The sequence below is a fragment of the Cetorhinus maximus genome, chromosome 2, assembly GCF_964194155.1.
Source record: "Cetorhinus maximus chromosome 2, sCetMax3.hap1.1, whole genome shotgun sequence".
Taxonomy (NCBI): Eukaryota; Metazoa; Chordata; class Chondrichthyes; order Lamniformes; family Cetorhinidae; genus Cetorhinus; species Cetorhinus maximus.
The window spans coordinates 219,792,337-219,814,628 of NC_135880.1; the positions used below are offsets into that span (position 1 = coordinate 219,792,337).

At 46.9% G+C, this 22,292-nt stretch overlaps 2 protein-coding genes across 8 annotated transcripts in view; one reads left to right on the forward strand and one right to left on the reverse strand.

Annotated features, from left to right (window-relative positions):
- The window catches only part of cep164 (centrosomal protein 164), a 209,497-nt gene extending 193,646 nt beyond the window's left edge, over positions 1–15,851 (reverse strand). For 6 of the 7 annotated variants that reach the window (XM_078532883.1, XM_078532867.1, XM_078532859.1 and 3 more), the window contains exon 1: positions 15,671–15,851. The gene's annotated coding sequence lies outside the window, so the exon portion shown is untranslated. Of the gene's footprint in view, positions 1–7,547; positions 7,650–15,670 lie in introns of all 7 variants that reach the window. The other variant, XM_078532829.1, reaches the window with a different exon arrangement.
- A 574-nt stretch (positions 15,852–16,425) lies between these two features.
- The window catches only part of bace1 (beta-secretase 1), a 94,511-nt gene continuing 88,644 nt past the window's right edge, over positions 16,426–22,292 (forward strand). The window contains exon 1 of the mRNA XM_078532893.1: positions 16,426–17,070. Coding sequence (XP_078389019.1) covers positions 16,816–17,070 — 255 coding nt within the window. The 5' untranslated portion in view covers positions 16,426–16,815. The remainder of the gene's footprint in view (positions 17,071–22,292) is intronic.

Sequence of the window (22,292 nt, forward strand, 5' to 3'; positions counted from 1 at the left end):
CACCTAGACTTGAATATCGACTCTTGTTTCTGGTGACCAAGACCGGACACAGTACACAAAGTACAGTTTAACCACAGCATGGTTTCACTATCTACTAATCTACGGTTTCACCAGTATAGTTTCACTATTTCATTTGCTTTATTGAATTCTGCTCCAGTGACTGGTCAGCAATGAGAGATGTTAAGTTGAATCTACAAATAGCCTTATTTGCTTTCAGTTTCTCCCTTAAATAACTCAACAGTAAAAAGAGAACATACATCACCCACCTTTGCTTCCAGTGCATAACATTTCACACACTCATCTGCATTGAATGTCATTTACCATTGGCTGGGCCATTAGCTCATTCTGTAGAACTGCCTACCTCTTTTAGATTTACTTGCCCGCCACCACACCTCTCCCCCCAACCCTCCACCCCACCTGAAGCTTGGTTGTATCTGAAAATTATTCTGCTCCACCCCAGTCTCAGAAGAACAGCTTCTGTGCATGCTTGATATTTCCATTTTCCACATCAAAAATTGAACAGCTGCCGACTGAGACTGCCCAGTTGGTGCAAAATCAACAACCATCTTTGACTTTAAATTGAAGAACTAGAACTGGGTTGAAGTTTCTGAATCTAATTTCCTGAGGGCCTTCATGTTTCATGAATCCTGCCTGCTCTGACCTTACCTATGAAACCTTTAAGTTGTAAAAGTCCCTTGTCACTTCTAAACTCCCTTTGAAATTTAACAGCTGAAAAGTCAAGTCCTCACCTATCACCTAATGCAAATTTTAAAACCCAACCTATTTACTCGTACATTCAACTTCACCATAGCCTCTCATTACAAATGCATGCATCTGCAACTTTAACCTTTCATCTCTCTGCTCCTTCAGACAAGCTGTCTTTACTAACCTTCGCCAGTTTAATTTTACACACGCACGCACACACTCTTACAGAATACCACCATGTTCCCAAAAATATCACATCCATCTTCACACACTACAATATGGCTTTACGATGCCAAATTCAAGCTTCCAAGATGCTTGGAGAAAAATTCTAAAGCCATCTCAACAATAGGCAGGAGTTTCAGATGACCACTAGACTCTTAAACAATAGGCCCAACATTAAAATAATTATCTTCCTTAGACGCACACATATAGATAAACTGCTAACACATTTGGATGATTCCAGCACATATTCCTACTTTGCTGTACCATAGACTTTTCCCTCAAGCAATATGGGAGTTGCCTGCAGAAGTCCATGCCTGGGAGAGTGGCTGCATTTAATTTCTGACCGAATCCTGCACAAGAGAGGGTACACATAGGATATAATTTCAAAGTTTGCTGATTGTATGAAACTCATAAATGTGGTCAACAATGAGGAGAATAATAGACTTCAGGATGACATAGTTAGAATGAACAACAGACTGGAGTATTGTATTCAATTCCAGGCATCACACTTTAGGAAGGATATTAAAGCCTTACAGAGGGTGCAGAAGATATTTATCAGAATGGTACTAGAGATGAGGGGCTTAGTTATGTGGAGAAGCTGGGGTTGTGAGGATAGTTTAGAGGAGATCTGATAGTGCTGAAACCCATGAACAGTTTTGATAGAATCAATAAACAGAAACTCTTTTTCAATGGCAGAAGGATTGGTAACCAGATGACACAGATTTAAGGCGATTGGCAAAAGAGGTGAGCTGTGGAAAACAATTTTTAAGCAGTAAGTAGCTGTCATCCAAAATGCACTGCCTAAAAAGGTGGCTCAAGTAGATTCCACAGTCACTTTTGCAAGGCAATTAGTTGAAGAGAAAACATTTACAGGGCTATAAAGAAAGATTGGGGGCAGTAGGACTAATTGGATAACTCTACCAAAGAGTCAACGCAGGCACATTAGACCAAGTTAAACTGAGGCAGGTTTAATAAATGATCTCAGTGTAAAAGATACCCTAGGAAACAGTGACCTAATATGGTAGAATTTAGCATTCAGTTTGAGAGTGAGAAACTTGGGTCGGAAACAACTGTGCTAAACTTAAATAAGGGTAATTGGAAAGGAATGAGGGCAGAGTTGGCTGGAGTAGACTGGGATAGGATTTTAGCAGGAAAAAAATGGTTGATGAACAATGGCAGACATTTAAGAAAATAGTTCATCACTCACAACAAAAATATATCCCAGTGAGGAAGAAGGATTCAAGGAAGGGGATAAACCAACCATGGTTAACCAAGGAAATTAAGGATAATATCAAATTAAAAGAAAAGAAAAGATATACAATGTGGCAAAGATTAGTGGTAAGCCAAAGGATTGGGAAAGTTTTAAAAATGAACAAAAGATGACCAAAAAATAATAAAGGGATAGAAAATAAACTTTGAGGGTAAACTAGCAAGTAATGTAAAAACAGACAGTAAGGGCTTCTTTAAATATATGAAAAAGGAAAAGAGACACCAAAGTGAACATAGGCGCCTTACAGAAAGAGACTGGGGAAATAATAATGGGGAACCAGGAAATGGCAGAGGAGTTGAATAAATACTTTGCTTCAGTCTTCACAGTAGAAGACACTAATAGCATTCCAATACTAAATAATCAAGAGACAAAAGAGGGGGAGGAAATAAATACAGTAACTATCACTAGAGAAAAAGTACTAGGGAAACTAATGGGGCTAAAGGCTGCCAAGTCCCCTGGACCTGATGGGTTGCGTCCAGGGTATTAAAAGAAGTAGCTGCAGAGATAGTGGATGCACTGGTAGTGAGCTTCCAAGAATCCTTAGATTCTGGAGAAGTCCCAGAGGATTGGTAAACCGCCAACATAACACCCTTATTCAAAAAGGGAGGGAGACAAAAAACAGGTAACCTTAGGCCAGTTAGCTTAACATCTGTCATTGGGGTAATGTCAGAGTCTATTATAAAGGAAGTAATAGCAGAGCATTTAGAATTACGTAATCTAATCAAGCAGAGTCAGCATGGCTTCATGAAGGGAAGATCATGCTTGACCAATTTATTAGAATTCTTTGAGGTAGCCAGGATAGAAAAAGGGGAACCAGTAGATGTAATATATTTGGATTTCCAAAAGGTGTTCGATAAGGTATTGCACATAAGGTTACTTAATAAGAGCCCATGGTGTTGTGGGTAGTATATTAGCATGATTGGAGGATTGGCTAACTAATAGAAAACAGAGAGTTGGGATAAGGGGGCATTTTCAGGATGGCAACCTGAACTACTGGAGTGCCACAGGGATCAGCACTGGGGCCACAATTATTTACAATATATATTAGTTACTTAGATGAGGGAAGTGAAGGTACTATTGCCAAATTTGCAGATACAAAAATAGGTGGGAAGGCAAGTGGTGAGGATGACACAAGGAGTGTACAGAGGGATATAGACAGGTTAAGTGAGTGGACAAAAAAGTGGCAGATGGAATATAATGTGGGAAAATGTGAGATTATGCACTTTGGCATGAAGAATAGAGGAGCTAAATATTATTTAAATGGATAAAGGCTGCAGAAAGCTGCAGTAGAGAGAGATTTGGGAGTCCTTGTGCATGTATCCCAAAAAGCTAGGATACAAATTCAACAGGTAATAAAGGAGGCAAATGGAATGTTGGCCTTTATTTCAAAGGGAATGGAGTATAAATATAAGGAAGTCTTGCTAAAGCTATACAAAGCACTAAATAGACCACACCTAGAATACTGTGAACAGTTTTGGTCCCCTTATCTGAGGAAAGATATTACTGGCATTGGAGGCAGTCCAGAGAAGGTTCACTAGGTTGATCCCGGGTATGGAGGGATTCTCTGATGAGGAGAGTTTGAGTAGGTTGGGTCTGTACTCATTGGAGTTTAGAAGGATGAGAGGTGACCTTATCGAAACATAAAAGATTCTTAGGGGACTTGATTGTTTCCCCTTGTGGGGCATAATCTCAGAGTAAGGGGTCGCCCATTTGAAAGTGAGATGAGGAGGAATTTCATTTCTCAGAGGGTAGCTAATCTGTGAAATTCTTTACCGCAGAGGGCTGTAGAAGCTGGGTCATTAAGTACATTCAAGGTGAAGATAGACAGATTTTAATCAGTGAGGGAATCAAGGGCTATGGGGAAAAGGCAGGAAAGTGGAGTTGAAGATTATCAGATCAGCCATGATCTCATGGAATGGCTTGGCAGACTCGATGGCCAAACGGCCTACTTCTGCTCCAATGTCTTATGATCTAATTGAGCTCCTTTTGTCCACTCATGGGTAGTTCAGTCCAGTTAGATCTGGGAAGAGGCCTAATAATGGGAAACATACTCATCTGAAATTTCACAGCTGGTTTGAACAAGAGGGTTGAACAACAAAAGTTAAGTTCACCCTTGCTGTTTATGAGGTCATCTGAACCCCTCAATTTTGTTTAACTTTTCAGACTTAGTGTTTACCTCTGAAGCTGAGCATTATTGATGACAAGTGGCAGTCTTTATAAGGTGGAATTTAAGAGGAAGAGAGGATTCCTCAAAGTAATAAAGACTAGGCTACAATGAGGTCTGCTAACAGGAAGAGTTATTTATTGAAAAATTGCTACAGGTTTCATAGAATCAGAATGATACACCACAGAATAGGCCAATCGGCCCATCATGTTTCTCTGGCCCTTTGAAAGAGCTATCTAATTAGCACCTCTACTCTTTCCCAAAAACCCTGCAATTTTCTTCTTTGCAAGTATATATCCAATTCCCTTTTGACAGTTACTATTGGATTTGCTTCCACCACCTTTGCAGGCAGCGCATCCCAAATCATAGCTGATGTGTAAAAAAAATCTCTCCTCATCTAACCTTTGGCTCTGGTTTGTTGTGTGACACTGGTAATCCTTTATTCTGAAAGTTATTTACAGTTCAACTGGATGAACAGGTCACCGTATCCAGTATAATACCTGCCGCTGTCTGGGATAGAAAACTTATTTTGACAAATGGGATGAATGTTTCTTCTCTGTCAAAATCCTTATTGAACAAGTTTGACAAATCTCAGTGCACACTGAGGAAGTTGGGGTCCACACTATAAAACTGCAGTATCAGAGACCATAAAGACGGTTGATGCAGAAGAGAGAAATGCCACATTGATACAGGACGTTGGGGTTGGAGCACAGCTTATGTCTGCACATTAGACAATGCGTAGTGAAGAGAATGCACTGAAATATATTTCTGACATTGCAACACTGTAACTTGAGTCGAGATATAAAAAATATTGAGTCAAGATTTTAAAAATTAAAAATATTGTAAATCTGAACGAAAGCAAAGAAAATACAAAATGCATACAGCAGGTCAGCCAACATCTGAAAGTGAAAGATTGGTGCAATGCCTCATTAGAATTTATTCTAGCCCAATGGCCACTTTCTGTGTTGTATGATTCTAATGATTGCATGAAATAACCAATTCAACACACTCATGATATTGACTGGCCTTAAAATTCTGCTGACTATATGAGATGAAATCAAAAGCCGAATCAAAAACTGCACATCAGCAATAAACAAGTACCAATTTAATTCACTTTTTCTCCTCAGACCCAAGAATCCGTAACAGGTAATTGCCACAAAATGAAGTATTTAAATCGCTCAGTTTCTTTCCCTCAAAATGCTTTCAGGGCCGTTTTCCTTCCTTGCTCCTGGAGTCAAGGCATTTAAATTACTTATTCCTGAAAACACACCTAAAATTGGCCATTTAAAGTTAGCCCCATTTGGGCCCGTCTCTCTTTCTCTCCTATACCTATGTGTTATTTCTGTCTTAGAGTTGTAAATATCACAGAAGGTCCAGCTCCTGCTATGAAATTCTGTGTAGGCATGTGCAAGATTGATAAATCATGCTATTTGTAATTGCACTTCTTTGGAACAATTAACATAATAAAACATAGCAAAGGGTTTCACCGGAGTATTATCAGACAAAATTTGACATTGCACCACATAAAGGACAGGTGACCAAAAGCTTCGTCAAAGAGGTAGGTTTTATGGAGCATCGTAGAGGATGAGGGATAGGTCAAAAGGTGGAAAGGTTTAGAAGGGGAATTCAAGACAGAGGGACCTAGGCAGCTGAAGGAATGAGTTTGCACTCAACTTCCACGGAACTACAATACTCAAAGTGCATGGAAGGTTGTGTCATATGACAACCAACAAGGAGTTCTGGCAAAAATAAGTGATTACTTTAAAAAAAATTATTTCAGCACTTCATACAAATTAAATCAAGAAATTAAAATTCCAGATGTTACAGTTTTATTTAGAATGAGATTTCAGGTGTCGCTGAGGGGACTGGGATATTCAAGGAATGTTAACTGCTAAGGTGGGTCAAGGTAGTTGAAATCGTTGATGCTGGCTATTGGAGATTAGCTGATAAGAAAACATCTCTTTGGTGCAACAGCTTCAGAGATAACTCCAAATCCACTGTGGGCAATAAGGTGATTTGATAATCACATAATTGACAAAGAAATAGTAAGGTTACACAAAAGGAACAGGAGGAGATAAGACACATCCTAAATATTACAAATCCACTGCAGAAATATATCAAACAAGGTATTTTACAATTAGAGGCATTAGGGAGGAACTAAAAAATTAACTGCACCTTAAACAAGTTTTGTAAAATTGTAGATAAACAGTATTATAAACATGGTAATGCTGAGTGTTGTTCAAGTTAAGTAATGTGACATTGTTACCGTTATTCTCATAAAGTGGAGTTCATTCAAGAATCTGCTGCCCGTAGTCTAACTCACACCAAGTCCAGTTCATTCATCACACTGGAGCTCACTGACCTACACTGACTCTAGCTCTGGCAATGCCTCAGGCTTAAAATTCTCATCCTTGAGTTTAAACCCTCCACATCCCCATCGCTCACCTCCTCCAGCACTACAACCCTGCAGATCTACGTACTTCTCCCAACACTGGCCTCTTGGAATTCCATAATTGGAGCTATTCCTTCAGGAACCAAGATCCCTAAGCGATTGCATTCTCTTCCTATAACTTTCCAACTTTCTACCTCTCTCCTCATTTATGATGCTCCTTAAAATCTATCTCTTTGACTAAGCTTTTGCTCATCTGCCCCAATATCTCTTCATGTGGCTCAAGTGTCAAATTTTGTCTGATAATGTTCCTGTGAAGCTCTTTGGGACATTTTACTTGTTGTGCTTATAGAAGTGCAAGTCGTTGTTGATAAATTACTTCAGTAACTTAATAATTATAATAATGAGCAAACAGCAATTTGAGGGATTTAAAGCCATAATTCAGAACATGAGTTATCTGTTGAGAAATGCAACAGGATACTGAGTAGTTTTTTAAAAATATATTTACTGCTATTGTTCTCCTGTCATTACTGTATCTATTAATTGTATAATAAATAGACAGAAAATTTGAACACACCTTCTCAATTTACATTCAATTTTCTGCCCTGGTAACACATTTTTCAAAAAAATTCTTTTTAGCCTAAGAAAAATCAGTTCCAATCACTCTGTGATGTCAAATTGTCTTTGTGATTTCATTTTATAATAGTCATGTGGTTACCATGGGCCAATGACAGATCTCTTAGTCTCAAAATCCTACAGACCAGTAATAATGCTAAAGACCAATCAGCAGTGGTTACCATGGAAATCATGTGGTTACCAGGGGTCATGAAGCCATTGCTGTGAACTGAAGTCGACCCAATCCTTGTTCCCATCTAGTTCACCTTTATCAGCATTGGGCCCTGTCAATCAAATATGGAACAACTGGATCAATTGTGTGCATACCACAACCAATGACGTTCCTAGAAAGTGGTAGCGGTGCCAAATCACTAATAACCAATGATTGCACTGGAAGGGAACACTATGTTAATGTGGTTTTCGAATTTGAATAGTTAGGGTTTTTTTTAAATGCATGTTTCTTTTAATCCAATTTTCTCCTCAAAAAATACTATATTTTATTTGTTATATTGAGCGTCGCTGTCAAGACCAACATTTGTTTGCCAGCTCTAACTGCCCTTGAGAAGGTACTGACTCTTGCTGAAGTACAATTCCATTGTTGCTGCCCTCCAGTCATTTGCTCAAGTGGCCATAACTCATGTGAATCCAGCTGGTAAGTAGCAACAGGGAATTTGGCCACCAAATGAATCACAGTTGAATCCAAATCTAATCTCCCCAACATCTCATGTGTATTTTCAAATCAGTGGAAATGCTGGCTGATTTGGAGAAAAGACACACAAGCTCCCCAGGACATACCAAGGAACAAGCCTGTGACCTCAATAACACAATACAGCACATCCACAGAAACAGTACCCTGACAGAATTAATGCTTTTAGAGAAATAAATACATAATTACAAAAGTTTTGTGCGTAGGGAAAGTTCAAGAATGGAAGGACAAAATCTGTATTTGTAATCAGTTCCTCTTTTAGTTTAAATGGACAGACCCACAATTACACTTTACTGAAATCATGTGACAATACAGCTGTATTAGACGTGTGCTCTTTAATAGGCCTGATTAACAATAGTAATAAATTTAATTTATATAGCACCTTTAACATGATAAAACATCCCTAAGCACTTCACAGGGACAATCAAACAATGCTTGATGCCAAGCCATTTAGGGAGGTATTAGGCAAGTGATCAAAAACTTAGTCAAAGAGATAGGTTTTAATGAGCAGAGGGAGAGAGAGGCAGAGGGGTTTAGGGAGGGTATTCCAGAGCTTAGTGCCTAGGCAGCTGAAGGCAAGGCTGCCAATTAAGCTTTGCTTCTTAGCAGCCCCTCCCACCCTGTTTAACCCCTCTAAATAAACCAGTTATGCTTTCTCAACCTCAACGGGTCATACAATCATGGTGGTTAGGCTGCGTAGTATTAATACAAATGCAGTGAATTGGTATATTAAGAAAATATTACCCAATTATTGCGTGCTAAAATATAAAGGTCCAATTGTTTAATTTGCTGGCCAGGAGTTAATAGTTGGGATATTAATGGTCTATCCTTTGGGTTTGACAATTGCGCTTCCTGAAAAAACACACCACCATTTTTCAAAAGTGAGTTGTTGTCTCGTTGGAAATTATGTTGTGTAAATAATCTATCATAACATGCTGGGTTTGACGTTACGTGATTTTTAGAAATAGCTAGAAACATTCTGCTCACAGGACCAAGCATAAATAAAAAATTAAACTTTCATGCAATAACGAGATTCACGTAAAAAAGCAAAATGTTGAGGATGCTGGAAATCTGAAATAAAAACAGAAAATGCTGGAAATACTCAGCAGGTCAGGCAGCATCTGTGGAGACAGAAACAGGATGAACATTTCAATTCAATGTTCTTTCGTCAGAAGCAAGCATACCACAAAATCAAGAGAAACTTTTTTTATTTGTCCCTGGGATGTGGGTGTCACTGGCAATACCAACATTTGCCCTTGAGAAGGTGGTGGTGAGCCACCTTCTTGAACTGCTGCAGTCCATGTTGTGTAGATACACCCATGGTGCTGATAGGGAGGGAGTTCCAGGATTTTAACCCAGCAATAGTGAAAGAACAGCGATATATTTCCAAGTCAGGATGGTGCCTACATGGAGGGGAGCTAGCAGGTGGTTCTGTTCCCATGCACCTGCTGTCTTTGTCCTTCTAAGTGGTAGATATCGCGGATTTGGAAGGTGCTATAGAAATAACCTTGGCAGGTTGCTACAGAGCATCTTGCAGACGGCACACACTGGTGCCACTCTGCAGCAGTAGTGAAGGGGATGAACGTTTAAGATGGTGGATTGGATGCCAATCAAGCGGCTGCTTTATCTTGGGTGGTATTGAACTTCTTGAGTGCTGATGGAGCTACATTCATCCAGGCAAGTGAAGACTATTTCATCACGCTCCTGACTTGTGCCTTATGGACAGGCTTTGGGAACTCAGGTGGTGAGTAACTCAAATCAGCCATGATCTTATTGAAAGGCAGATCAGGTTCGAAGGGCCTACTCCTGCTCCTAAGTCCTATGTTCCTAAAATTTCCACTCTTCAGCCTAATCTTGTAACCACTGCATTTATATGGCTGGTCCAGTTAGGTTCCTGGTTAACACTAACCCCCCAGAATATTGACGATATGGAATCAGCAACTGCAATGCCATAAGTGTCAAGAGGAGATGGTTACATCGTTGGAGAGGGTTATTGCCTGGCACCTGTGTGGCACAAATGTTACTTGCCACTTACCAGTCCAAGCCTGAATATTGCCTAGGTCCTGCGGCATGCTTCAGTACTGCTTCATTATCCGAGGAGTTGTGAATGGACTGAGCAAAGCGCAATCAGCAAACATCCCCACTACTGACTTTATATTGGAGGGAGGTCATTGAAGGAACAACTGAAGAATGTGACCTTCAGCCACTGCCCTGAGGAGCTCCTGCAGTGATGCCTATGCTCTAAAACACTTCAAAAAAGGTGATCACAGTGTGTTTAGTCTGCTTTTTATTTGCACTTTAGGGATGGGCTATAACTCGCTCATTGAAGGGAAAATTGGATTAAAATATGATGCAGAGGTCAATACAGGATTATGGAAATGCAGTGGGAGAGGAGGGTGGCTGAGGGGATGCGACAGGAGGAACGGGGCTGGGGAATGGGAGTGGGATCAGATGATGCTGAGTGGGGGTTGTGATGGGATGAGGGGGGTGGTGGAGCGGGTGCGGGAGATGGTGGGTGATGGTGTCAGGGTGATAGCGGTATGGAGGTGAGGTTGACGGGGGTAATGGTGGGTGATGGGGTGCTGTTGATGTGAGATTCATGTGGGATTGATGGGGGTAATTGTTAGGTTGGGGTTGATATAATGATGGACAATGCTGTGGTGGGGGTGAGGGTGGATGGCGGGGGTGGAGGGGGGAGAGGGTGGATGGCGGGGGGTGGAGGGGGGAGAGGGTGGATGGCGGGGGTGGAGGGGGGAGAGGGTGGATGGCGGGAGTGGAGGGGGGAGAGGGTGGATGGCGGGGGTGGAGGGGGGAGAGGGTGGATGGCGGGGGTGGAGGGGGGAGAGGGTGGATGGTAGGGGTGGAGGGGGGAGAGGGTGGATGGCGGGGGTGGAGGGGGGAGAGGGTGGATGGCGGGGGTGGAGGGGGGAGAGGGTGGATGGCGGGGGTGGAGGGGGGAGAGGGTGGATGGCGGGGGTGGAGGGGGGAGAGGGTGGATGGCGGGGGTGGAGGGGGGAGAGGGTGGATGGCGGGGGTGGAGGGGGGAGAGGGTGGATGGCGGGGGTGGAGCGGGGAGAGGGTGGATGGCGGGGGTGGAGGGGGTGGATGGCGGGGGTGGAGGGGGGAGAGTGGGGGAGGAGGGGGGAGGAGGGGGAGGGTGGGGTTGGAGGGGAGAGGGGGAGGGTGGGGGTGGAAGGGGAGGGTGGGGTTGGAGGGGGGAGGGTGGGGTTGGAGGGGGGAGGGTGGGGGTTGGAGGGGGGGGTGGAGGGGGGAGGAGGGGGTGGAGGAGGGTGGGGGTGGAGGGGGGGGTGGAGGGTGCGACGGGGTGGAGGGGGGGGTGGAGGGTGCGACGGGGACGAGGGGGACGAGGGGGGGCGAGGGGGGATGAGGGGGGACGAGGGGGGACGAGGGGGGCGAATGGGGCGAATGGGGCGAGGGGGACGAGGGGGGACGAGGAGGGGGCGAAGGGGACGATGGGGTTGGGGGCGAAGGGGACGATGGGGTTGGTGGCGAGGGTGGGCGATGGGGTTGGTGGCGAGGGTGGGCGATGGGGTTGGGGGCGAGGGTGGGCGATGGGGTTGGGGGCGAGGGTGGGCGATGGGGTTGGGGGCGAGGGTGGGCGATGGGGTTGGGGGCGAGGGTGGGCGATGGGGTTGGGGGCGAGGGTGGGCGATGGGGTTGGGGGCGAGGGTGGGCGATGGGGTTGGGGGCGAGGGTGGGCGATGGGGTTGGGGGCGAGGGTGGGCGATGGGGTTGGGGGCGAGGGTGGGCGATGGGGTTGGGGGCGAGGGTGGGCGATGGGGTTGGGGGCGAGGGTGGGCGATGGGGTTGGGGGCGAGGGTGGGCGATGGGGTTGGGGGCGAGGGTGGGCGATGGGGTTGGGGGCGAGGGTGGGCGATGGGGTTGGGGGCGAGGGTGGGCGATGGGGTTGGGGGCGAGGGTGGGCGATGGGGTTGGGGGCGAGGGTGGGCGATGGGGTTGGGGGCGAGGGTGGGCGATGGGGTTGGGGGCGAGGGTGGGCGATGGGGTTGGGGGCGAGGGTGGGCGATGGGGTTGGGGGCGAGGGTGGGCGATGGGGTTGGGGGCGAGGGTGGGCGATGGGGTTGGGGGCGAGGGTGGGCGATGGGGTTGGGGGCGAGGGTGGGCGATGGGGTTGGGGGCGAGGGTGGGCGATGGGGTTGGGGGCGAGGGTGGGCGATGGGGTTGGGGGCGAGGGTGGGCGATGGGGTTGGGGGCGAGGGTGGGCGATGGGGTTGGGGGCGAGGGTGGGCGATGGGGTTGGGGGCGAGGGTGGGCGATGGGGTTGGGGGCGAGGGTGGGCGATGGGGTTGGGGGCGAGGGTGGGCGATGGGGTTGGGGGCGAGGGTGGGCGATGGGGTTGGGGGCGAGGGTGGGCGATGGGGTTGGAGGCGAGGGTGGGCGATGGGGTTGGGGGCGAGGGTGGGCGATGGGGTTGGGGGCGAGGGTGGGCGATGGGGTTGGGGGCGAGGGTGGGCGATGGGGTTGGGGGCGAGGGTGGGCGATGGGGTTGGGGGCGAGGGTGGGCGATGGGGTTGGGGGCGAGGGTGGGCGATGGGGTTGGGGGCGAGGGTGGGCGATGGGGTTGGGGATGAGGGTGGGTGATGGGGTTGGGGATGAGGGTGGGTGATGGGGGTGAGGATGGGTGATGGGGGTGAGGATGGGTGATGGGGGTGAGGATGGGTGATGGGGGTGAGGATGGTGATGGGGGTGAGGATGGGTGATGGGGGTGAGGATGGGTGATGGGGGTGAGGATGGGTGATGGGGGTGAGGATGGGTGATGGGGGTGAGGATGGGTGATGTGGTTGGGGGTGAGGATGAGTGATGGGGTTGGGGGCGGGTGATGGGGGTGAGGGTGGAGGATCGGGTTGGGTTTAAGGGGTGAATTGGATGTTGGGGGTGAGGGTAGGTTCGGGGTTGGGGGCGGGTGATGGGGTTGGGCGTGAGGGTGATGGGGGTGAGGGTGGGTTTGTGGTTGGGGCGGGTGATGGGGGTGAGGGTGACGGGGGTGAGGGTGATGGGGGTGAGGGTGATGGGGGTGAGGGTGATGGGGGTGAGGGTGGGTTTGGGGTTGGGGCTGAGGGTGAGTGATGGGGTTGGGGATGAGGGTGAGTGATGGGGCTGGGGATGAGGGTGGGTTGGGGGCGGGTGATGGGGGTGAGGGTGGAGGATCGGGTTGGGTTTAAGGGGTTTAATGGATGTTGGGGGTGAGGGTGATGGGGGTGAGGGTGATGGGGGTGAGGGTGATGGGGGTGAGGGTGGGGGATCGGGTTGGGGGCGGCTGATGGGGGTGGGGGATCGGGTTGGGTTTAAGGGGTTTAATGGATGTTGGGGGTGAGAGTGGAGGATCGGGTTGGGTTTAAGGGGTTGGATGATGGGGGTGAGGTTGGGTTTGGGCGTGGGTGATGGGGGTGAGGGTGGGTTTGGGGTGAGGGTGAGGGTGGATTTGGGGTTGGGGGTGAGGGTGGGTTTGGGGATGAGGGTAGGTGATGGGGTTGGGAGTGAGGGTGATGGGGGTGAGTGATGGGGGATCGGGTTGGGTTTAAGGGGTTTAATGGACGATGGGGGTGAAGGTGGGGGATCGGGTTGGGTTTAAGGGGTTTAATGGATGTTGGGGATGAGGGTGATGGGGGTGAGGGTGGGTTTGGGGTTGGGGGTGGGGGATCGGGTTGGGTTTAAGGGGTTTAATGGATGATGGGGGTGAGGTTGATGGGTGTGAGGGTGGGGGATCGGGTTGGGTTTAAGGGGTTTAATGGATGTTGGGGGGCGGGTGATGGGGGTGGGGCTGGGGGATCGGGTTGGGTTTAATGGATGATGGGGGTGAGGGTGATGGGGGTGAGGGTGGGGGATCGGGTTGGGTTTAAGGGGTTTAATGGATGTTGGGGGGCGGGTGATGGGGGTGAGGGTGATGGGGGTGAGGGTGGGTTTGGGGTTGGGGGTGAGGGTGGAGGATCGGGTTGGGTTTGGGGGTGAGGGTGGGTGATGAGGTTGGGGGTGAGGGTGATGGGGGTGAGTGATGGGGGATCGGGTTGGGTTTAAGGGGTTTAATGGATGATGGGGGTGAGGGTGATGGGGTTGGGGGTGGGTGAAGGTGTGATTGGGGGTGGGTTTGGGGTTGGGGGTGAGTGATGGGGGATCGAGTTGGGTTTAAGGGGTTTAATGGATGTTGGGAGTGAGGGTGGGTTTGGGGTTGGGGGTGAGGGATGGGAGATCGGGTTGGGTTTAAGGGGTTTAATGGATGTTGGGGATGAGGGTGATGGGGGTGAGGGTGATGGGGGTGATGGGGGTGAGGGTGATGGGGGTGATGGGGGTGAGGGTGATGGGGGTGAGTGTGGAGGATCGGGTTGGGTTTGGGGGTGGGTGATGGGGTCGGGGGCGGGTGAAGGTGTGATTGGGGGTGGGTTTGGGGTTGGGGGTGAGTGGTGGGGGATCGGGTTGGGTTTAAGGGGTTTAATGGATGTTGGGGGTGAGGGCGGGTGATGGGTGATGGGGTGAGGATGGGTTTGGGGTTGGGGGCGGGTGATGGGGTGAGGGTGATGGGGGTGAGGGTGGATGATGGGGATGGGGGTGAGGGTGATGGGGGTGAGGGTAGGGGATCGGGTTGGGGGCGGGTGAAGGTGTTGTGATTGGGGGTGGGTTTGGGTTTGGGGGTGAGGGTGGGGGATCGGGTTGGGTTTAAGGGGTTTAATGGATGTTGGGGTTGGGGGCAGGTGATGGGGTGAGGGTGGGTTTGGGGGTGAGGGTGATGGGGTGAGGGTGGGGGATCGGTTTGGGGGCGGGTGAAGGTGTTGTGATTGGGGGTGGGTTTGGGGGTGAGGGTGGGTGATGGGGGTTGGGGGTGGGTTTGGGGGTGAGGGTGGGGGATCGGGTTGGGGGTGAGGGTGGGTTTGGGGTTGGGGGTGGGTGATGGGGGTGGGTGATGGGGTTGGGGGTGAGGGTGATGGGGTGAGGGTGGGGGATCGGGTTGGGGGTGAGGGTGGGTTTGGGGTTGGGGGTGGGTGATGGGGTTGGGTGATGGGGTTGGGGGTGAGGGTGATGGGGGTGAGGGTGGGGGTGAGTGTGATGGAGGATCGGGTTGGGGGTGTGGGTGATGGGGGTGAGGATGATGGGGTTGGGGGTGGGAGGTGGGTGATGGGGGTGAGGATGATGGGGTTGGGGGTGGGAGGTGGGTGACGGAGGTGAGGGTGATGGTGGTGAGGGTGGGGGATCGGGTTGGGTTTGGGGGTGAGGGTGATGGGGGTGGGGGTGAGGGTGATGGGGGATCGGGTTGGGGGTGAGGGTGGGTTTGGGGGTGGGTGATGGGGTTGGGGGTGAGGGTGATAGGGTTGGGGGTGGGAGGTGGGTGATGGGGGATCGGGTTGGGGGTGGGTTTGGGGGTGAGGGTGGGTTTGGGGGTGATGGGGGTGAGGGTGGGTTTGGGGGTGAGGGTGGGTTTGGGGGTGATGGGGGTGAGGGTGGGTTTGGGGGTGGGATGTGGGGATCGGGTTGGGTTTAAGGGGTTTAAGGGGTTTAATGGATGTTGGGGGCGATGTGGCCGCTCTGCCTCCGCCATTACCGCCTCCATAGCAACCGGCCGCTTACCTGAGCAGCTCAGCCCGTGGTCCCTTCAGGCGTCTAGGAACCGCCTCCATTAACGGGCTCCCGCTCCCCCGGTGCGGGCAGACATCGCCGACACTGTCGCTTTAACCGTTTACAGGATTACAGTAAAAACACACAACAAAAATATCACTTCCGGTGCCACAGTTCAAACGGAGCAGCGACTCCTCCCGCCCACGGCTCCTTTCTGAGCGGTTTGATTGGTTCAAACGGCCAGCCATTCAGCGGAGAGCTGGATTCTGTATGGCTCCGACGGCTGTCAATTAAATCCGACCGGGTTCTGCCCCTCCGGCCGGGAACCAATGCGCATGCGCTGCAGTGCCAAAGAGCCTGCCGGGAATTGAAGTTTTTCTAGCCCAGGCAAGGCAACTGCAGACAGGGAGAGAATGGGGGAATGGAAGTGGGGCAGCAAAGGGACTTCAGCACCAATGGGTCCAAATATATCCCCGGCAGTCTCATTGCAAGCAAATCTTTGAAAAGCAGAAATGAGGTTTCGAAGCCTTTAGATTTAGAAAGATTTATTTAAATGCATCCCTCTGCGTGCAATAGCAGATTATATCATTTCCAAAGATTTTTTTGTGTGTGGATGCACAGAAATGCACCAGGAAGTGCACAGAAGAGTTCCAAACGTTTCAGCCATAAGATGAGAAACTACAACACCCAGAGGGCTTTATCAACCTTGCTCCCCTGCCTTTCCCAGCGTCATTCCTGTATTTTACTCTGTCTACAATAGTTCTTCCGCTGGAGTGGGGAAGCAGAGAGACAGTGGGAAGACTGTCCAGACTCTGCTGATGCTGTCTCTGCCGAAACCCATCACCATATTCTACCAAACCCTGATCCACAGCCTCAAACAGTGGAAAGATGAACAATAATGGCATTTTCTGCAGCTACCCAGTCTCTCCGCGAAGATCCATTCATGTGAAAGAGTAATGATATTTCACTACCTGCCTTTTTTAAATGCCCTTCTTTCTAAACCCATCAATGAAGCATCCGACGCTGAGCGTTTGCCTTTCCCCCAAATGTCTCAATGTAGTGCGAGACGGGGTTAAATAAATATCTTTTGCAGGCAGCTGCTGTGCAATTGCACTTGTCCTTTCTTTAAAAAAAAGAGGGAAAGGAGCGTTATCGAAATGAATTTTTGTCCCATTTCTCGTTTTCTGCTGTTGGTTTGCTCTTTGACTGAATGGTTGCATTGCAATGGAGAGCCGTCAGGGATCAAGGTCCCCCTGAAAAATGACATCGGGATCCCCAGCAGGTTGACCAGAGCTGCTGATGAGGCTGGTCGGAGACAAAGTATCAATTTTATGGATATGGTTGATAACCTGAGAGGGAAATCCGGACAGGGATATTATGTGGAGATGACAATAGGGACACCCCCTCAGAAGGTAAGAGTGAAGCTGTGTTTAATATATAAATCATAATATTTTACATTCATGTATCTATCCATCTATGTATATACAAATTGGCATCAACAATATATAGTGTTCTGTAAATTGTATCTAACAATGACAATAATATATCAAAACACAGTAACAACGTTGACTATATTTAATAAGTAATAATAATAAGTAATCAATTTAAATCTACTCTAGAGATACAATTTTTCTCATGTTACAAAACAACGTATTTTATCTTGAAAGTAGTGCATTTACTTCCAACCTGGTTTTGAATTAAAGGTCCGACTTAAATGAAGGAAAAGTATCCAATCTTTTTCCACGGTACCGTGACAAAAATCACCTCCGAACGCAACACTGTGTCACTCTCACGTAACGCCACGGTGACAAATATGATGCATCACTCTCCTTCCTTCCTAAATATATTTTTTCTCATAAAAGGTTTGCCAAACACTTATTCAGGAAAGTGCCCCTTTAACAGAAAGGCTCCTTTTTTGAAACGAACATAAAATTGACATATAGATTTGGGAATAATTACACCTCAGTTCCACCCAAAATCAATGTTTTGGACTGAGCCAGTTGCCTGCTAATTTCCATTTGTCTTCAAATGCAAAGAGGATTTTTTCAGTTTGTTGGAAAAATCCTTTAGTTAGACTTCATGTAAATTAGTGTTAAAACAAAATAAATACTGAGTCTGAGTCAGAGATATAAAAGAGGTTTGTTCCTTTGATGGCTTAGGGAGTGAGCACATTATCCAATATTATCTAATGCAGACTCAGCCATATACATCAGAACACACCAGATTTGATCACTTATCTGCACTGACAACCCTAGGGTCCCACACCAGGCCTCAGGTCTTCTGTACTGGGAAAAGTATAAAGAAATCAGCCATGACTGACTTCTCTGTGCTGACTTCTGCTGGAGAGCGAGGGCAGATTCAGGTTCGGTTATGCTGTTGTCACAGTTGAACCCAATGTCTCATCACAAACATGAGGAACGTTTAAGTATTGCTTTTAATTCTGCTATTTTTATTTTCAAAATAATCCAATTAATAACTTGGTCAGGGCAAATTTTTCATCCCCGACTCTCTTTTTTAATCAACTGAGATTTTTTATAGTAAATGATCCCCACCCATCTTTTGAACAGTTTATAACTGAAGGGTGTTCTTGTGTTGAATATTGTTAGTTCTGGAGGGAGGTTGGTTTTAGGACTTATTGTATGGGCATAAAATTAGCACTACAATATTTAGATGTCGAAAACTTCTTAGTAGTTGAGAACAGAAGTTTTGGCCCAATAGTTTTGAGTTTGATCAGTGACCTTTGTTCGGTTTAGTTGTGACTAAACAAGGTCAGTTCATCATCTTAGAACAATATTGCAAAATGTTGACCCTGAGTTAATATTTGACATTTTGTTGCATCACAAAATTGAATACCATCTCTAAAGGCACGATTATGTATCAACTTATTGTCTTCATTCTGTTTCATTTGGACATGATGGGATAGTACGTCAGAGCACTGTCCTTTTACCACTGGATTTTGCTTGAATCCAGCCCAGATCAATGGAATGAAAGCATCTTCTTTCTGTCTTCTGAGGACTCTAAATAAAATTAATTTCAAAAATTTTAACCCATTCTTAGTAAGTGTAGGTAATTCACTTCTTGGCTCCCCACCATCTACAAGGCACAAGTCAGGGGTGGGTGGGACAAGGCTCCAAGGAAGGCCTGTGATAGGGTGAAAGACAGGGTCGATTGGAAGACAGAAGAGTTAGTCTTACAGCCAAAGGGAATGGTGATGAGGCAAGAAAAGAAACAAAGAAAAGATGTGCCTAGTAGCTGCCGACTGAGAGCAAAATTAAGAGAAAATCTGTAACATGTAAAGAAAAGGAAACAATATGGGATAAGAGGTTATGGTATGAAGTTGTTAAACTCAATGTTGACTCCAGAAGGCTGTAAACTGGCCAATTGAAAGGCTGTTCCTCAAGCTTAAATTGAGCTTCACTGGAACAGTGTAGCAGACCGAGGACAGAGATGTCAGCGTGAGAGCAAGGTGGGGAATTAAAATGACAGACCACTGAAAGCATGGGGTCATGCTTGTGGACTGAATGGTATTACACAAAGCGGTCACTCAATCTGTGTTTTGTTGCCCCCCCCTCCCCAATATAGAGGAGACCACATTGTGAGCAGTGAATACAGCATGCTAAACTAGAAGAAGTACATGTAAATCTCTGCTTCACCTGGAAGGAGTAATTGGGGCCTTGGACAGTGAGGAGAGAGGAGGTAAAACGCCAGGTGTTACAACTCCTGTGTTTGCATGGAAATGTGCCGTGGGAAGGGGACGAGATATCGGAGTGGTTGAGGATTGAAGCAGGGCATCACGGAGGGAACAGTCCATTTGGAATACCAAATACATCTTCCCTTCCCCTCGGTTGACCATTTTGTGAAACACCTCAGTTCAGTCCGTATGCATAGCCCCAAACTTCCGCTGGCCTGTCATTTTAATTCTCCACCATGCTCTCACGCTGACATCTCTGTCCTTGGCCTGCTACACTGTTCCAGTGAAGCTCAGCGTAAGCATGAAGAACAGCACCTCATCTTTTGATTCTGCCTGACCTGATGAGTATTTCCAGCATTTTTTGTTTTTGTTTCAGATTTCCTGCATCCTCAGTTTTCTATTTTTTGACTTCTTCGAAGATATTGGTCAGCTCGTGTAGTTTGTAGATGTGCATTTATATAGCACTTTTCACAACCACCGAACGACTGCAAAGCGCTTTACAGCCAATGAAGTACTTTGTGAAGTGCAGTTACTGTCATAATGTAGGAAACACAGCAAGCAATTGGCTCACAGCAAGCTCCCACAAACAGCAATATGATAATGACCGGACAATCTGTCTTTTGTGATGATTGAGGGATAAACATTGGCCAGAGCACTGGGGATAATTCTCCTGCTCTTCTTTGAAATAGTGCAATGAGCCACTATTTAAAAATAAGGGGTCACCCATTAAGGACAGAGATAAGGGAACATTTTTTCCCTCAAGAGGATTGTGAGACCGGAATTCTCTTCCTCAAAAGGTGGTTGAGGCAGAGTCTTTGAATATCTTTAAGGCAGAAGTAGATAGATTCTTGATAAGCAAGGGGGTGGGGGGGGTGGGGGTGGGGGGGTGTTGGAAGGTTATTGGGGGTAGGCAGGAACGTGAATTTGAGGTTAAAATTAGATCAGGCATGATCTTATTGAATGGCAGAGCGGGGTCAAGGGGCCAACTCCTGCTCCTAATTCATATGTATCTTTTACATCCACCCAAACAAGCAGATGGGGCCTTGACTTAATGTCTTATCTGAAAGATGTCACCTCCAACAGTGCACCACTTCCAGTACTGCACTGCCTTGATTTTTATGCTCAAGCCCTGGAATGGGACTTGAACCCAGAACCTTTTGACTCAAGGGGCAAGAGGGCTACTAACTGAGCCACGGCTGACACACAATTTTGACACCAACCCAACTTCCTCAATCCTATTCCTGCTGTGGTATTAGCTCTGTGGTGATTGCAGCCCTCTGGTAGAAAGCCCTGGTCAGACCACACCTGGAGTACTGGGAGCAGTTCTGGGCACTGTACCTATGTGGAAGGATATATTGGCTTTGGAGGGAGTGCAGCGTAGATTTACTAGAATGAGACCTGCAGTCCAAGGGTTAGACGACAAAGAGAAATTAAACAAACTATGGTTGTAGTCCCTGGAATTGAGAAGGCTAATGATTGATTTGATGGAAGGTTCCAAGATATTAAGCAGAACAGATAAGGTAGATTGGGAGAAACTATTTCTGCTAGTTGGGAGTCTAGTCTAAAAGTTAGAGCTGGACCTTTCAGGAGTGAAATTAAGAAACTTTTCTTCAGACAAAGGGTGGTAGAAATTTGGAACTTTCTTCTGCACATGGCAATTGATGCTAGATCAATCCTTAATTTAAAACTGAGTTTGATAAATATTTGTTAACCAAATGTAAGAACGGAAATGAGGCAAAGGTGTGTATGTGAAGTTAGGTCACAGATCAGCCATAATCTGTGAATGACGGAACAGGTTCAAATGGCTAAGTGACCTCCTCCTGTTCCTATGTTCCTGTGATATTTCCTTCCTTTGTAACCACGGCTAATGAGTGTTAGTTGTCTATGCAACCGAGGAGAGCGCAAGAGCCAAGCTTGCTCTTGTCTTTACCCAATGCCGCATGCACACATTTTCTAATGTGGAAGTCCATAGGGAAAAAAGGAGGGGCAGAATCTTCCATACTGGAGTTCGGTGGTGGGAGTGGAAGATTCATCTGAGGTGTGGGATGCCTGGCTGACTTTACTTTCTGTACCCCAGAGAACTCAGGAAATTAGTGGGGCTGAGATGAGCAAATTCAATCAATTTGACCAGGAATCAAACTTTGGCCTTCCTGGTCTGGTCAGCTCACTCACTCAATGCTATTGACAATATTGGCTGACATCTTGACTCTGCATTGCAATCATCCAGGATTGTTTTAAATAGGAGCATTAATCATGGTGTAATGCATAACTGAAGCTCCATGATCAATCTAATCCTATTTCCCCTGCATCTCATAAAAATCAACCTCCTCAATCGCGTTTCACTGCATAAAGGCTTTAACCATTTACATCACTCCAAAGAATTAGCTGTACTTGCAGAAGTTAGCATGTTTAAAGCAAATAAATATTCATTAGTCATAGATTTTTGTGTGACCTTTCAACACGCAGAACTATATGTGCTCTCAGAAATCCCTTATGTATGCAGCTGAATAAATATTCTGGTTGTGATCAAAGTATTGCAAAGGTTTTTTTAATAAGTAAGATAAGACAGTAGCTGGTTGATCATGAACAGATCTTTCTAGATCTGTTAATTCTGTTTGTCAGGTCTGTTCTTTAACTGAAGTACTTGGGGGATGGTTCACAGTGCAGAACAACACCATGTCTGGAAAAGATAGAAAGGATATGAGGGTAATCAAGAAGCATGGATTAGACAACATCAAGTTTGGGGTTTTAGATTGTAGTTAGAAGCGAAGACTGAAAAAGTTGACATTTTCTGCAATCCTGGATAGGTGTAAGTTAAAAGTTGATGACAGAACAAAAAATCTTGATTTCAGCACTTTGGGGATGCAGAAAGAATGACGGACATTTGGAATGCAGCATTTGGAACTTAGAAGGAGGAAGCCAGGAAGGAACAATGACCCTGTA